This window comes from Halyomorpha halys, unplaced genomic scaffold (assembly GCF_000696795.3).
Source record: "Halyomorpha halys isolate HHAL.00 unplaced genomic scaffold, Hhal_1.1 Scaffold694.1, whole genome shotgun sequence".
NCBI classification, from domain to species: Eukaryota; Metazoa; Arthropoda; class Insecta; order Hemiptera; family Pentatomidae; genus Halyomorpha; species Halyomorpha halys.
The window spans coordinates 194,225-208,347 of record NW_027111898.1 but is presented as its reverse complement, the minus strand read 5'-3'; the positions used below and the strand labels follow the sequence as shown (position 1 = coordinate 208,347).

Genomic DNA, 14,123 nt, shown 5'->3' with positions numbered 1-14,123 from the left:
GGACTTTCAGTTAATGTGAATTAAACAATACATCAAACTTCTATATGAGCAAGAACTTCTTTTTACTCCTCTTTAAGAATGCAAGATTGGTTATCTCAGCCTTTATATTTTGAATATTGTATATCTACATTTCAATGAATAGCTCTTTGGGTAAGTTACTGTAATACTTACTCATGGACCCGATTTCAAATCAAGTTGTGACATATAAATCATTAATTCTTTATATCAGCCTTGGATTGGATCAATGATTAGGTAACACTCACAAGAAATTTTCTTTTTGTTTTATATGAATAAAAATGCATTTAAAATAAAGGAAAAAAAAGCAGTTTGTTTAAATGAAGAATATTCTTTATTCTTTCATCTTATGGAGAAATTGCTTGTATCAAAAATAATTTTTGTGTAAATTAATTTTCCTTTTATCTGGTGTGATTATAGTATTTTACATTCATACAAAAATATTACTCCTTTGATTAAATCAAGAATTTAGTCAATTTATGTTTAAATGATGAGATTACAAATTATTTCTTATCTTATAGTTTTATTATATTAATATTATTTGTAAACAAATGTTCATCAGAACTTTAGTGCCCAAATCTTTTTGTGTTTTAAATGGCTCTTATGGATTGTTTTTATTCCCTGTTCCGTAGATGTTTCTCATAAAGGAATAGAACTGTTTTAGATATAGTTAATCTGTGTTTCATAAAATATTTTAATTATTGATTAACATGATAATTATACAATGTTAATGACAATAAGTTAACATTTTTCATATATATTTTTATTGCTTGAACTAAAGTAGAAATTAAAAAAAATTAATTTATTTTGAAGTATTATTTATTTTCTTATATTAGTAAAAATCTTCTTCCAATGGTATGTCACTGTCATCGAATTCTACATCAGTATCATCTTCACTTTTACTTATCTTAGAATTTGATGCTGATTCAATTTTGTTATGCATATCAAGTAGATCTTTAAGTTGATTTTTCCCCTTATTATCTGTTTTAAGTACATCTTTAACAATTTCTTTTGTAAAGTTTTTTGAAGAATCTCTGATACCAAGTTTAGGAAAATTTTTAACTTCTGTTAGTTCATTTTTTGTTAAAGTGCTTTTATGTGGTCCAATTTTATTTAGGTCTTTATCTTTCATAACTTTGTTTAGTTCAAAATCATCATCAGACTCAAAGTTTACTTCTACTTTATTGTTTCTGAAGTCATATTCATCTGAATCAGAATTTGAATCTTGTTTACCAAATGTAACATGGGATTTTTTATTTAAGGTAAATTTTGATCTATCCTTTTTATTTTTATTTTCAATATTTCTTTTGACATTCATGAGATCTTCATCATCTGAATTAGATTTTTGATTTAATTCCTCCATTAGTTCCTTTCTCTTGAAGTCAATGAATTTCGTAGCACTTTGTCTTTCATCTTCCAAGTATCTCAACTTTGTTCCACTACTTGTGCTGCTATATTTCTTTAAAATATCTTGAAGCTCCGCCCCCTGTTTGTGTTCTTTTATGATATTTATCATTTTCATTATCATTTCCCTAGGAATGGATTCCAAATATTTACCATGGCGGCTTCGTAGATCATCAAATAAAAAATTAGAATCTGTTTTGGGCCACACATTTCTGAGGGGCATTACTCGCATTCTAAGTTTGCTTGATTGCTTATAAATACATACAAGGGCTGGTGGCTCCAGACGAACTCCTATTTTTAGAGGTTTCCTATTTCCCTGAAACAAGACAACTAATTACAATAATGGCTTAAAATATTTTAGCTTGTTCTTACATAATTCTTTTAAATATATAATTTTCTTAGCATTTTAGAATAGAACTAGCTAGTAGTTAGTTTGGTTCATTATATTATCTATTGATCCAGAAATCCTGTAAAATTTCAAAAGTAAACTTCACCCTTATAAAAAGTTTATCCCATTAAATATTAAATGACATTATAAAATTAAAATGTATGTCCATTTTTTTTTTATTGATATTATCAAATTACTAATATGAGTTTAAATATTACTTAATAGATAACTTCGAGTACATGGAATCTCTCCTTCACTTTATCTCCCTTGTATCTTGAAGAGCACTCACAAACTATGAAAGGTAAAATATAGAAGCAACATTTGGTTTTACTTTGAAAATCATGCTAGTGAGGTAATAATACATTTTGGAGGTAGTATTATATTCTGTAGAAATAGATTATCAATTTGAATATTTTGATTTTTACAACAAATTAAAGAAAACTCAAAAAATAATTTTGGAGCCATGAGTAAGATTTTAAGTAAAAGTTTAACTAAAAAGCAGTATTGATAAATTCAAAGATTGTTGTATTTTTCTTCTGGCCTCACAGTCTAATACCCTTTTGTTTTTGAATATTTAGTTGAGGTTCTGGTAATCTTTGAACACCACAATTTTCTTATAAAATTCTGTATACCCAATAAGTATGAACAGAATTTTCAACTCTCACAACCAATTGAAGAACTGAGAATTTAAACAACACTTAAATATTAGTGTTAAATATGCTTAGAGTGTATTTGATAATCCATAAAATTTACTTCATATATCTAACTTTAGCATTATTATTCATACATCTCATTCAATAATGTTATTTAATATTAATGTCAAATTTTACTACAATGATAATAATTATATAAATAAGTTATTGATTAATCAAAGCAGGGATGGGTCTACCAGGGGGGAGGGAAGGGGCTATCAGGGTGAGGACGGAATTGGGAATTCACATAGTTTTGTATGTTTATAAATATTCTTTATTTGGGATACCAATCATTTTTAATTTGTAGTGCATATCCCCATTTTATTGGAATAGTGGTATTTCTGACCAAAAAAAGTTTTGATTTTATTATTAATTGGATGAATTACTATGATAGTACTATAGACTTTAGTTACTTTCTTTACTGAGTTCATCCTACAGACATTCCTAAAGCTACTAAAGTTGTCACAAATTAACTCCAGTCAACCATACAACTTATGGAATACCTCTAATCCTAAACAAGAAAAAAACTTTTTTCTATCCAATGTGCCACTATTCGAGCAATGCTGCGATATTATTTACTTGAGAACATGGAAAGGATAAAAAGAATTATGTTGTACGTTGTCCTAACGCGTGTCAGGAGGGATTGGAAGGATATATTAATAATTAATAGCCTAAAGTGAGAAAGGCAGGGGAAGGTGGAAATAAATAAATAATATCTTAAGTGCGCAGAGGGAGAGGGGTGTAGGAGCGGCGGCACTTGTTGCTACACATAGGGGCGTCAAAAATCCAACATATAATATCTAGGTAATGAATTAAGTTTTGTTTTTCTTTTTTAGATCATCAAAAGGAAAGGTATTAGTTTTTATTCCTAGCTCTGATGATGGATTAAAATTTTGGCCGAAACGTTGGTACTAATAAGTAAGTTTTTACTTATTTGTGTTCTTCACTGATCGCGCCCCTTAAACCATCTTCTCCTCACATTTATATATTTTAGTAAAACATGCGCTTAAATTAATAATCATAAAGTAATGTTTAAAATAATAACAAGTAAATAATTTAGTACAGTGGTGAGGTTTAAAAAAACTCAAATTTTTAAAAAATTTCAATTGGTTTTTTTCATTCTTGCGATGACCTGGCAACACTGGTGTGCTGCCAATATACACCATGGCGGGAATAGTTACTATCTCGCACGGGTGATGTATAGTATTGTTTTAAACTGCAAAAGTAAGTGATAAATATCTTATAAGTTACGGTGATTTGTCTAGTTTCTGATTGTTTTCCACAATTTTCACCATGTAATATCCAGGTAAAATATAATATTGCTATAATTACTTATTCATATAAATAACAATAACTTTTTCGTCTGGACCTATTGCTTTTTTTTTATTGTAAAGCTACTCATCATTGCATCTTATGAGTTTATCGTAAGGTCTAAACCAGGTAATTTTAAGGTATGACGTTCTGGATTGAATGTGCTCAAACGGACGGTCCGAAATTGTAGATCTCTGATTTTGTATGAAATTTGACTAAATTTAAGTTTAAAGTTTAATTTAAGTTGTAAATTTTTTTAAAGTAAATAAATTATCAAGTAGGTATTGTATTATTTTATCTATTCAGCTCTGCTTGATATTTTACTGTTAATGTATTTCGATGTTTCGGGACAGTAAAAGAGACAAGAGAATGACTAAAGTATAAGAATCTATACTATGAAATTTAATGAAGAATGATATTCATTATCATACCGAAGTTTGTGTAAACTGAATGGTACTCAGCCAAAGTGGCGTGTTTGCGAATTTCACAATCTTGGATTTTCGAGGAACACTAATGTGGTTTTCTGTCCACTTTAAAATCTCAAAAATGTGTTGCGGTGCGCGAATCACACCTACTATCCATCATCACCTACTACCCAGGAAGGTGAAAAATTCAAATAATAAATTTATATTTTTCTGTTGCTAAAAAAATCGTACTTTAGGTTTTCTTGAGGTGCTAAACACCAATATCAACGAATTCAATTCTCTATTTCTGTCAAGGATTCAACAGTTTAACAAAGTACGATAAAGTGTACATAATAATTTGAATCGCTGCTGTCTCTATATCTTCATTTTTCTCCTTTAGTATGTTATCTAATTCTTTCATAGTTCACATATATTCATAGTTCATAGTTGTAACTGTCAACAATACAAAAAGGTTTATTATAAAAATCAATATTTGTTTGTTAGTACCAATATTCTGTTGCACTGCCATATAGTAGAGCAGGGAAGAAAAAAAAGCAGTTATTTCACCCCAATTTTTTATTACTTTAATGAAAACTATGTATAATTACTAGTCAAAACTGATGAGTCTGCCAAGTATAAGTAGAGGGAATTAAAAATGCCGGCTGTTTCAAAACAAAAAAAAACAATAATTTTTCATTCGGAGCTCTATATCTTTAAAAATACAAACAACACTAGAAAATCTAAAAGAACATTATTTAAAGAAAAGTTTCTATAATATTCTAAAATTTTCTGAAATATTAGCCCTAATAGAAATATTTACGTCCAATAGTTCTCGAGATAGAGCCTTTTAAAAAAGCAACATTTCATAAAAATGTACTGAAATATCAGTTATTATTTAATTTATTTAGAGAAATCTCTCAGGAGCTATGTGACGTACAGATGTTTATTAGCAATCAAATTAAAGCTAGTTTAATGTACTATGAAGTAGTTTATGACCTTTAACTTCGTAGGAATAGTACTTTTCATGATATTTGATAAAATAAATTGATTTATAGTTGTTTGGACAATAAGTTTGATTTATGAAAAACGTTATTTCAGAAACCATTGGACGTACAGATGCCTGCTAGCACTCAAATTAAAGCTAGTTAAATTTACTATAAAATAGTTTATAACTTTTTTCTTTGTAGGAATAGTAGTTTTTATGATATTTGACAAAATAAACTCACAAAATGTTAATTTCTATTTCTTTGTATAAAATGTAGGATTTTTGAAAAAATATATCTCTAGACCCATAAGACGCACATATGTCTGCCAAATAAAAGAAATTTAACTTACTATAAAGTAGTTTATAACAATTATCATCGTAGGGATCATTTTATTTTATTCACATATGAATATAAATTTGGCAAATGAAATTTTGTTGGAACAACTATAAATCAATTTATTTTAGCAAATTTCATGAAAAATACTACTCCTACGAAAATAAACGTAAAGTACTTTTTAGCTCATTAAACTAGTTTTAATTTGAGCGTTAATAGACATCTGTACGTCACTTAGTTCCTAAGATATAGATTTCTCAAAATAAATTAACTAACTACTGATATCTCTGTACGTTCCATACAATATACGAAATGTTGGTTTTTAAAAAGTTGTATCTCGAAAACTATTGAACTTAAATAGCTCTATTAGGGCTTACATTTTAGCTAATTTACTCTAATTTAAATGATGCTCTCTTAGATTTTCTATTGTTGTTGGTAGTTATAAAGATATAGAACTCCGATTAAAAAAATAATTATTTTTAACGTTTTGAAACAGCCGCCATTTTGTATTCCCCCTATCTATACTTGGCAGACTTATTAATTTTGACAAGCAATTATACCTAGTTTTCAATCTAGGAATCAAAAATTGGGGTGAAAAAACTGCCTTTTTTCTCCTCTTGGGCTCTTGTTCTATACCGTTCATCTGAAATGGATGGGACGTTTTGCTAAATGTTCAGGATTTTCCCGGGATGCATTTTAAATTAAGCATTTTGGGCGTTTACTTGAGAAAGTAAGCATTTTCTTCATGGTTATTATATTCTAATGGATTTGTCTCTTTCTGAAGAATAAGAAAAAAATATTACTGATTTAATCAAATTATTTTTTATTCACTAAAAATTAAAAAATGTAATGAGGATTACAGTAAAGTAAGTAAAACAAAGTTTTATGAAAAAGCAAATGATATTAGTTTATAGCGTCGTATCCCTTAAGTACTATTTTTTAAAGAAATTAAAAATTATAAATTTTTCAACTTGATTTAGTTGGAAGATTATTTTTTTCTACCGGTGACCATTGTTGATATAATCGTTCATAACTGCTCTGCATTTTATCCAATTCCTACCTTAATATAGCCGTTGTATAGCTGAATGTTTACTCTTGTTAAATTTGTTAACCTACATTAACAAAATTAATGTCCTTATAAACCGAAATATTGGTTTCAAATTAGGAAAAAGATTTATTTTATTTCTCCGGGTCTAATATGTTTTATTTGATTAGGTTTGTGCCCTTTGGTGCGCTTTATAGAGTCATAAACCACTTCCAAGTTTCGTGTAGATTGGTTGTTTGTTGAAATTTTGTTTTTTTAAACATATATGTTTATTATAATAACGTTATTTAGCACTGTAAACTAAATAGATATAGTAAGCAATTAATTAAATCATTAATCCAATATGAAATAACTAAATATATTAATTTATATCAAGCTTTCAATTGTATCTACATCACTAAATCTAGCAATTGCGAAACACTGTCGGGTCTACTGGTTTAAAATGAACTAATTAAATTCTAAATATTTTAGAAATTCTGTATTTTAGCCCTTTTAAAATATTTGGTGCAGGAAAAAACCTGGCTGGCATAAAAGATCATTTAGTTTTATAATGATGTACTGAGTTTAATCAAAATCGAACTATTGTTGCTGTAATTTTCTAGGGATATAACTTCCTTAAATATATAATTTCAGTTTCGTATGACTTTCCATTTTTTATTAAGACTACAGAAATGAAATCAATTAAATTAAAAATTATATTTCATAAAATGGTTTCATTTTGTCTAAAGTCTCTTATATAACCTCAACGGTCAACTATGTATCCATTATTGTTATTATTATTATTATGGTATTAGTACGATATCGTTCAGAATTCCAAGACAACAGATAAATCAATCAAGTTCAGTTTTGTTATTGCAGATGGATGTAATTATTGTAAACATATGATATAATGTATTAGTTGTTAGTCTAAGCTATAAACGGAAAGATATAAATTAATTATGATTTAAGTTGGTCTTTCGGATTTTTATGGAAAAGTAAGTCCTTGTTGAAATTGTTTTGTCTTTTAAGTAGTTGCGTAAATTGTTACAAATATGGCCAATGGCATATTGATTACACCAGCGCACGTGGAAGCTGTGTTGAAATGTGACACAATAGCGGAGCTACAACATCACCTCAAAGAAAAAAACGCCCTTTTACCCAGCAGTGGAAAGCTCAAAGAAATCGAACCGAAAGTACCCAAACAAAAGATCACCATAAAGAACAACATCGAATTTAAGAACTTCATAAAGGAAACGATCAGATCCGAACTTAGTGCCCCAAAAGCTTCCACGAAATCACCAACTCAAAAACTGAATACGGGCCGGGCGATATGCTCGAAACCTATCGTTTCAGACAGCTTAACAACAGAACAGGGGGTTTTAATAGATAATATATTGAAATCTAAAACTAATTTAAATCAAGAAAGTTCTGTTATGAAAAGGCTCGCGGAAATTGATCGAGGGAGAGGGGAAGAGGTAACTTATGAGAAAATAGAAGAGATGGCTAAATCTATGATGAAAGGATCCATCAAGAGGAGTGTGGTCGATAAGTACGGAGCCATTCCCGAAGGTGAGGGTCTCCTGGAGATAATGAGGATGATGAGAATCCTGAGGCTCAAGAAGAGGCCAATTTACAGTGGTATCCCTATATTTGCCCACTGGAAGGAAATTAAAAATTTTGAACAGCATTTATTGGATTATGGAATTTTTTTTTAATATACTCCGATTTAAAATATATAAATAAAATTTTTATATAAATCCAAAATAGTACGTAATAGATGTCTTAATATCATAGAAATCGCTTGTTCTGATTCTTTTCACTTATTTCTCTGGTTTTTATAGACCCTTTTTTTAATAGAAACATGAACTATGTATCATGATATAAATCTTATTTAACTACGGTCACAACGCAATCCTTAAAAAAAAAAATAGATGAGTACTACCGTAATTGTTTGACGAAATTGTGGTATTGTCGATATAACTTTATATTGTTCATCAGGTTTATAAAAAAACTTTTTTTTATTTTATTTTTATAAAAATTGTATTTATTACACCACCCCTTTGAGTAGAAATTTATTATACCTAATTTAATTAAGCCATACTTAGTATATCCTTAATACTTAAGGCTTAAGCTATGTAATCCCTATGCTTTCTTTTACTCATATTTTTATATACTTAAGTGAAAGAAGTAACTGACTATTGTTAATAAAAAAAAAATTAAATAAATTCTTTACCGCTACAACCCTAGGATTCATGATCACGCTCAACCGCCAGGTTTTTCCCCAACTAAAGATACCCACTTTATTGAGGCTGGGTGGGCCCCAGGAGGGCTCTGGAACTATGGCCAAACAACCGCAAATCAAAAACACGACAATATTTATTCATATTCTAGTTTATTCATGCGTTTTTGCAGTTATTTTTCGTTGTATTCTACAATTAATATAATGCTATACAACATTTAAAAATAAAGGTATAAGATATTCAAAATATGAAGAAAATGGTCAGGGATGCGGTCAAAAAGAACGAAAAGAGTTAACTATTTATTATATACTTTATAGAGCTTCATCAAGGCTGTTCAAGTTGATAGATTTACAGACTTTTGAAAGGACTATGAAAATTCTGTAAAGCTATCAACTTGACAATCCTGATGAAGCTCTAGAAAGTGGGGCGAAACGTCGGGAATGAATAGTTTTTGGACGCAAACTGACCTTCTTCTTCGGCGCGACAACCCATTACTGGGTCTTGGCCTCCTCAAGCAGATTCCACCAGTTTAATCGGTTAAGTGCAGCTGCTCTCCAATTCCTCATTCTGAGGAGGGCCCTCGAATCTTCTTCAACACCATCCAACCATCGAAGCTTTGGGCGGCCTCTTGGCTGTGTTCCGTGTAGGACCTCATTGAGTGGTTTGTTTCGGATCTCATCAGTCCCCATCCTTGCCACATGGCCTGCCCAGCGCATACTAATTCTCACCATCTTCCCAACATCAGGATCACCGATTAACAAGTACTCTTCCCTGTTCGTGCGTCTTCTCCAAGCTGAACCATCCTTTACTGGGACGTAGATGTGTCTGAGTATCTTTCCCTCAAATGTTGGGAGATTCCTTATTCATATTTTGAATATTAATATTCTCCATCTTCTTCATATTTGAAATAATACGGTCAATTATTTATATATTTTATAAAATATTTAATTTGTTGAACATTAATGTTTCTAAAATCATTGGTTTTTCAGCGACCTATTAGTTTGAAATCACCATTACAAAAATCTATAGGTATGCTCGGAGTCAAAAATATCCAGATAAAAATTTTTTAGCTAAGTAGATTAGCCTTGATTAAATACAATCCGATTTCTTCTCGGTTCAGAAGGTAAAAGGGCAGCGTTTGAATCAGAATCAACGATCATTAATCGCTACGGTATTTTTTCATCCCCTCACGGCAGTTGACGTCATAGAAATAGATTATCTTCGTTTGGGTCATCATTTAATAAAATACCACTTTGTTATCCTAAATCTTTAAAATACTTTAGATTCGATAGTTAGGTATTATTTTCCATCAGTTAGCAGCATTCTGTTTGTTTCATTTCAATGGATATTTTAAGTTATACTTTGTTCAAAAAGTATGAAAAAGTAAAATTATAAAAACATTTTCTTCGTTACATTCCCAGTTTCAGTTACAGTTAGTACAATTTTCAGTCATTGTTTGGCACTATCGAAGTTTGAATAGAAAAAATAATGGGAACCAATTGTAAAACATTGTTATTTGTTGAAAAATCAGTTACTTTATTTAGGTATAAGAAATTATTAAACTTGTTTTTTTTTAGTAAAACGAAGTGTACTAATACTTATTTTACTCACTGTATATATAACCAGAAATGTTCAACAGCACGTTTTAAAATAGATTCGAGAAATTTGAGGACCCATTATAATTTCTCAGTCCACGGGAGTATCATTTTTAGTTGTTATATCGCTGGAATGTATATTCATAAGGACTAGAGGGGAAGGGGCGCCATTAGCCACTATGATATCCACTTAGCCCCAGCACCACCTAGGGAGTAAGCGGAGCATTAGAAGCCGGACTGGTCGCGTGCTGTTGATTGTTCTATGATCTTTTTTTTGGAACCACGGCCAACTAAGTGATGTCTTGCTAAGAAGTCAGCACCGAGCGTGGTAGACGGCGCAGCGTAGAGAATGGTCACCTTTCTCCGTCGAGCAAGTGCGGCACACCATCCATTAGGTGACCCATAGCATATGGGCCAGAAAACAAGTACCCAGTCACAAGTAAGAACTTTTCTACAAACACAAATGGCGACCCTCACCATATCATATTCACATCTCACCAATAGACCAATCTTTCTCCCATATCTAAATTCTTCCTTACCTAATTAACATAGTTGTATTCTTTTCGGCCTCCCCCTTCCACCAGTTATTTCGTTTTATTTTAATACATCAGTTTTTCTCAAGATCACTTTGTCTCTAACTAAACCCCTTCTGATATCTTAAAACCTAAACTTGGATCTAATTCTTTCAGAGCTTAAAATTTGAGGAAGGTCCAATCAAAACAATATTAATAATTTATAAATTAAAAATATAAAAAGAAATTCATTGAATAGTTTATTTAAGGACAAGAGTTATCTAAACAAGTTTTGAAGAAAAAAAAACAATACATTTTGAATGCTAGGAAATTTTTAAAATTATTGTGTAGGCTATGTTGAAATTTCAAATTCGTTCTTCTCTCAGAAAAGGAAAAAATTATAAATCAGCCATTTTGGACTTGTTACCTTTCTAAACTGAACGATTCTATCTTATAGGAAGGAGTGTAATGGATGGGATAATCTGATAGGAAAAGTGAAGCCAAAAAGGTGGGCCCTGGCCTGGCGTGGCAGAGGAGTACGAACCAGTCATTGGCTGCCTTAGTGTGTGTCGATCTCAATGGCGAACGGTTCTATTGACCTTAACATAAACCTAAGCCCCAAGGACTTGGCGTTTGTTCTCGACCTGTTGTCTTAAAATGCAAAAATTCCTTCGTTAATGATTCAGAGGGATATACAATCGTGCCTCTCAAAATTTAATTAAAATTTTCCTTCAACTCTTCGCCGAGTAAATATCTTTATGAAAGTTATAAAAGTTAGGCCCACAGCTGGGAGGGCGCCGGAAGAAGTTTGTAAGAAAATATTTGTTTTAATTAGCGTCGTTGTACTATTTTTGTAATTTTAATTTTAATCATCTCAAATCTTATCTTATTTAAAAAAGAAATAATGGAAGTTAATAGTAGCCAAAAGAGCATTGAAATAACGTTATTGGGTGTAATTGTATTCAAATTTTGAATTGTTATTGAAGATACTAGAATTAGCTCAATTAGCTCATCTTGATTCTCTTACTCACAAGTCAGAAGATCAACAAGACACTCAGTAGCCAAACTTTTTACACAATTTCCACTTTTCACTCACTTTAGGCATGTTGTAATAAGTTACTTTAATCAAAACTTAGAAGTAAACAATAACATGAACTTTTAGAAGGAAAGGTTATAAAGCAAGTTGCTCAGAAAATCCGCTAGGAGCTCTTATGCAGTGAAGCTTTAATGGGATGGAATTGGGCTGCTCACAATCCTATACTTATAACACTTAACATGATAAAACATTTTCCATTCAACACAACATCTTGAATACCCCTACTTCAACCTTATTTTCAGAGATACGAATATCAGACTACGAATACTACGCATGTACAGTATCACTCTGAGCAGTAATAGGACAGTTTTGGCCTGCCTTCTTGGGTGATTCACATATTATACCACTTCTCAAGATTGTACGATGCATTTTGTTTTCACAACCTAATTAATTTCGCCCGTTAGGGAGATATAAAAACAAAACCTATACAATTTTGCTAAGTTGGCGACCCCTGAACAAATAGTGCAGTCAATTAAAAATATCTCTAGTAAATATCAAAAAGCATCGGTATTACAACATTGTACAAATGGCTTGGTATTATGGCTATTTCAATCCCTAATCTCTACTCTGATTTTCAGAATTATTTTTTCAACCTTGAAACAATAAGGTTATTTTGTTTGTTACAAAAAAAAAAAAAAAAAAATATATATATACCAAGACAAATGTGCCACTTGGAGCAAAACTATTATTTAGTTTTTTTTTTTTTAAAAAAAAACACAGTTACTCTCTTCTTCACTTAAAAACATTCTTCTACCACAAGAAGTTTATGATTCGTCATTGGCAAGATAAGAAAATGTTTTTACCAAATTCCATCATCTTATTACAAATTATTTATTTTTTCAGAGGGTTTTTCATGCTTCATTACCTGTGAATATTAATCATACGCGTTCATTTACGTTAACTTCATAGAACCTACTGTTTGTGATCATTTTTATTTTTAATTTTTTGAAGGGTTTTAAATTGTTATAATTTTAAAAATAAACCAGACAAAGACTATCTGAATCAGTAATGGAGACAAATGGAAGGGCCTGTAATCAGTTGAGTGGGAGAGAAGGAATCAATGTGCCAAGTAAGTCCCGAGACATGTGGCCTTGGAGGCTGAAAGAGCGTCTTCCACGCCCCTATAGAAAACTTCTCAAGTTTATATTGAGATATAAAACTTTAAATAATTCAAAAGAAAACTTAAAACGAATCCCCAACATTTATATTCATTCATTATTAATAAAACTATTTAAAAAAAATTATATTTTAAATACTTTGAAAGTTAGCTTTAAATTTGTTCATTATAGCTAATTACTTATCAGCCATAATGTTCATTGGGATATCACTCATTAAGTTTGTAAAAATTGTACATAAAAATTCATTATTCATAAATCATGATTGTTTCGAATTTCTTCAACTTTGGATACAATTTACATTGTAGATTTTGGTATAATTATTACCTGTAAAAACTTTTGTTAAATAGAGAAATATTTCCTTCTTTTGCCATGTTAAAACGATATAACATGCAACATGGCTGAAATCTGTTACTAGGTTTGTTAAATGGAGAGTGACGTCAAGAAATAGATCAGCTGAGTTTGTCACCGTTTTATTTGTTTCGTGTTAGGTTACTTACTCGTAGTTTTTGTTTATTTTTTTTCTTTTGTCTTGTGTTTTGGACTTAAAAAAAATATATAATCAATAGCCAAATTTTTACACTTCTACTCTTCATTTAATTTAGGCATGCTGTAATAAATTACTGTTAGTAAAACTTAGAAGTAAACAATAACATGAAGTTTTGGAAGGAAAGGTTACTAAACAAGTTGCTCAGAAAATCCGCTAGGAGCTCTTATACTTATAACATTTAGCATGGTAAAACATTTTACATTTAACACAATATCATGAATACCCCTAATGTAGCATTACTGGTCGACCGTTTATATCGAAAAACTTGCTGTCACACTTTAGCCATATACTCGCTGTAATTTCAGTCTCGTACAATTTTTCATTTTTAGGCTAACCTGACCACATACACACCGATGATTTGTATTTTCGTGTGTATTTAGTGGTTTTCCGTATGTATTTAGTGTATTTCCGTCGAAAACGCGAATTCGAAATTTACTGTATATATATATATATATATA

The 14,123-nt window shown here is 30.4% G+C and overlaps 1 protein-coding gene across 3 annotated transcripts in view; it reads right to left on the bottom strand.

The window, feature by feature from the left end:
* Positions 1 to 816: 816 nt before the first annotated feature.
* LOC106685448 (DNA ligase 1) overlaps positions 817 to 14,123 on the bottom strand; it is a 54,734-nt gene continuing 41,427 nt past the window's right edge. For all 3 annotated transcript variants that reach the window (XM_067049806.1, XM_067049807.1, XM_024364354.2), the window contains exon 2: positions 817 to 1,735. In XM_067049806.1, coding sequence (XP_066905907.1) covers positions 848 to 1,735 — 888 coding nt within the window. In that variant the 3' untranslated portion in view covers positions 817 to 847. The remainder of the gene's footprint in view (positions 1,736 to 14,123) is intronic.